Source organism: Fulmarus glacialis, unplaced genomic scaffold (assembly GCF_000690835.1).
Source record: "Fulmarus glacialis isolate BGI_N327 unplaced genomic scaffold, ASM69083v1 scaffold32816, whole genome shotgun sequence".
Lineage (NCBI taxonomy): Eukaryota > Metazoa > Chordata > Aves > Procellariiformes > Procellariidae > Fulmarus > Fulmarus glacialis.
Genome location: NW_009216760.1, coordinates 6,418 through 8,305, shown reverse-complemented (window position 1 = coordinate 8,305; position 1,888 = coordinate 6,418). Strand labels below are relative to the sequence as shown.

At 58.2% G+C, this 1,888-nt stretch overlaps 1 protein-coding gene across 1 annotated transcript in view; it reads left to right on the top strand.

Annotated features, from left to right (window-relative positions):
- Window positions 1-351: 351 nt before the first annotated feature.
- The window catches only part of LOC104077985 (ras-related and estrogen-regulated growth inhibitor-like), a gene marked incomplete at its 5' end in the record, with an annotated part of 5,490 nt that continues 3,953 nt past the window's right edge, over window positions 352-1,888 (top strand). Inside the window, one exon of the mRNA XM_009579419.1 lies at window positions 352-452. Within this exon, the coding sequence (XP_009577714.1) occupies window positions 352-452 (101 nt within the window). The remainder of the gene's footprint in view (window positions 453-1,888) is intronic.

The window sequence follows — 1,888 nt, the reverse complement described above, 5'->3', positions numbered from 1 at the left end:
AGCCAAGCACCACCCGCTCCTCCTCGCCTCTCCAGTGTCTCCCCTTCAGCCCGAGCATCGCGGCCTCCTCGCAGCTCTCCCCGGGCTTTTTTGTGGGGTGCTTGAGGCTGCAGGTGTGAAAAGTCAAGTAAACAGTACGTCAGCTTTGCTTCAAAGCAAAAACACGTCTCCAGCCAGCTCTTCGGCGCCGTGTTCCTGCCTCCGCCCTTGGGATGCTGCTAGCCCCCCCGCGCTCTTCCTGAAATGAAGCCGGCTTGGAGGCATCTCACCGACGGCTTGGTAGCATCTCACCTGCTTCTGCCCATTTTCACGAGCGCCAGTCTCCTCTTGTCACCTCCCCGTGCCACCCAGGGTGCCGGCGTGGGGACCGCGATGGTCCTGCCATGGCCCCGGGGGCTGCTGCGGTGCCGGGGAGGCTTCCCCGTGTGCCGGCTCTGGGGCAGGAGACTCTGGTAACACCCAGCACTTGCCAGGGCAGGGACAGATGCGTTTTTGTGGCTCTTTGGCCACATCGGGGACATTTAGCAAAGCTTGGTGCTCTGTGAGCAGGAGTGGCAGGTATGCTCTGGCTGCCTCCCTGCCCTGTTCAGACCAGCAGGGTTTTCAGCACCTCCAAATTGCTTCGTTACTTAGAAAGCCTTTGCTTTTTCCCCTGTTTCCCATTCCTGGCCCTTTGCCCGCTGAGCCTCAGCCCTGTCTGGTGTCCCCATTGCTGGAAATACCCGTCTAGAGACCTCGCACAATGGGAAAGCTTTTGCTACCCCTTACGGAAAAATATAAGGAGTCTCTGATATTTTTTTTTTGCAGTCCCCAGAGAGCTTGCCCACCTCAAACAAGCCCTTGCTCTGGAGCTGAGGTCTGTCTCCTTCAGCCTGGCTGGATGGAGAGAGATGATGAGAGGCAGTACTTTTCCCCAGCAAGCAGAAAGCCCTTGCCATGTTTGATGGAGCTATCGGGCAAGCCTCCAGCATCAGCAGACGTCCACCCAGCCTAGCATTAGAGTGTAATTTGGGCTTCGCATCTCCCGGTCTCTGGTGCAGGGAGATGTGGTAATTGGATAAGAGGGGTTTAATTGCCCGCAATGCCACGCTGCGGCTGTTCCTGCCTTTCCTTGCCCTTGCAAGGAGGAAAAATCAGGCCAAATGATTCAATCTCCACGTTGTTTTCGTGGCAGGGGGTTGCTTCGTCCCCCAGCATGCCGGAGAGCTGCCGGGGAGCAGGACTCCTTGCAAGGATGGAAGAAAGTCAATGCTCCCGGCTTGTGCCCAGCACCTCCGTGCTGGGGACGTGAGTTGCCGGGCGCAGGCTCGGCAGGAGGGTGACGTGTTCACCCAGGGGTGGGCTGGTTCTCGGGGCGTCTGCTCAGCTCTTGCTCCACCAGCTCCTAACGCTGCCGGGTGCCTTTCCAGGGCTGGTTTTGCTGCAACACATGGCTGGCGTAAGGAGTCCCTCCCGCTTTGCCGTGCCCTGTGTTCCTCCGACTTTGGCTTTTTGATGAATTTCATGAGATTTGGTGCCAACGGCCTTCCTTTCTCCGTGCCGTGCGCCTGGGTCAGGTTAAACAAACAGTGCTGAAATTCATGAGACCCATGCGGGCAGTTATATCGTCAGCGCCGGTGATATAGAGAGAGCGCCTGGCCCGGCACCGACTGGCCCCCACGCTGAGCTCGCCGTTGGAAAGCGGTTGGCTGGAGGCCACCGAGGGGATCACTCACCTGGCATAAAACTTAAGCACGTGCATAAATCTTTGCAGCATCAAGGCCAGAAAATGCAGTTTATCAACCCCGACCGTGCAGGAAAGTGAACTCTATGCGCGAGGAGCCGCCTTTCGCCTGCACATCTGGGAGCGTTCGCGGGGTGCGGCTCTGCCTGGACTTTGCCTGCTGCC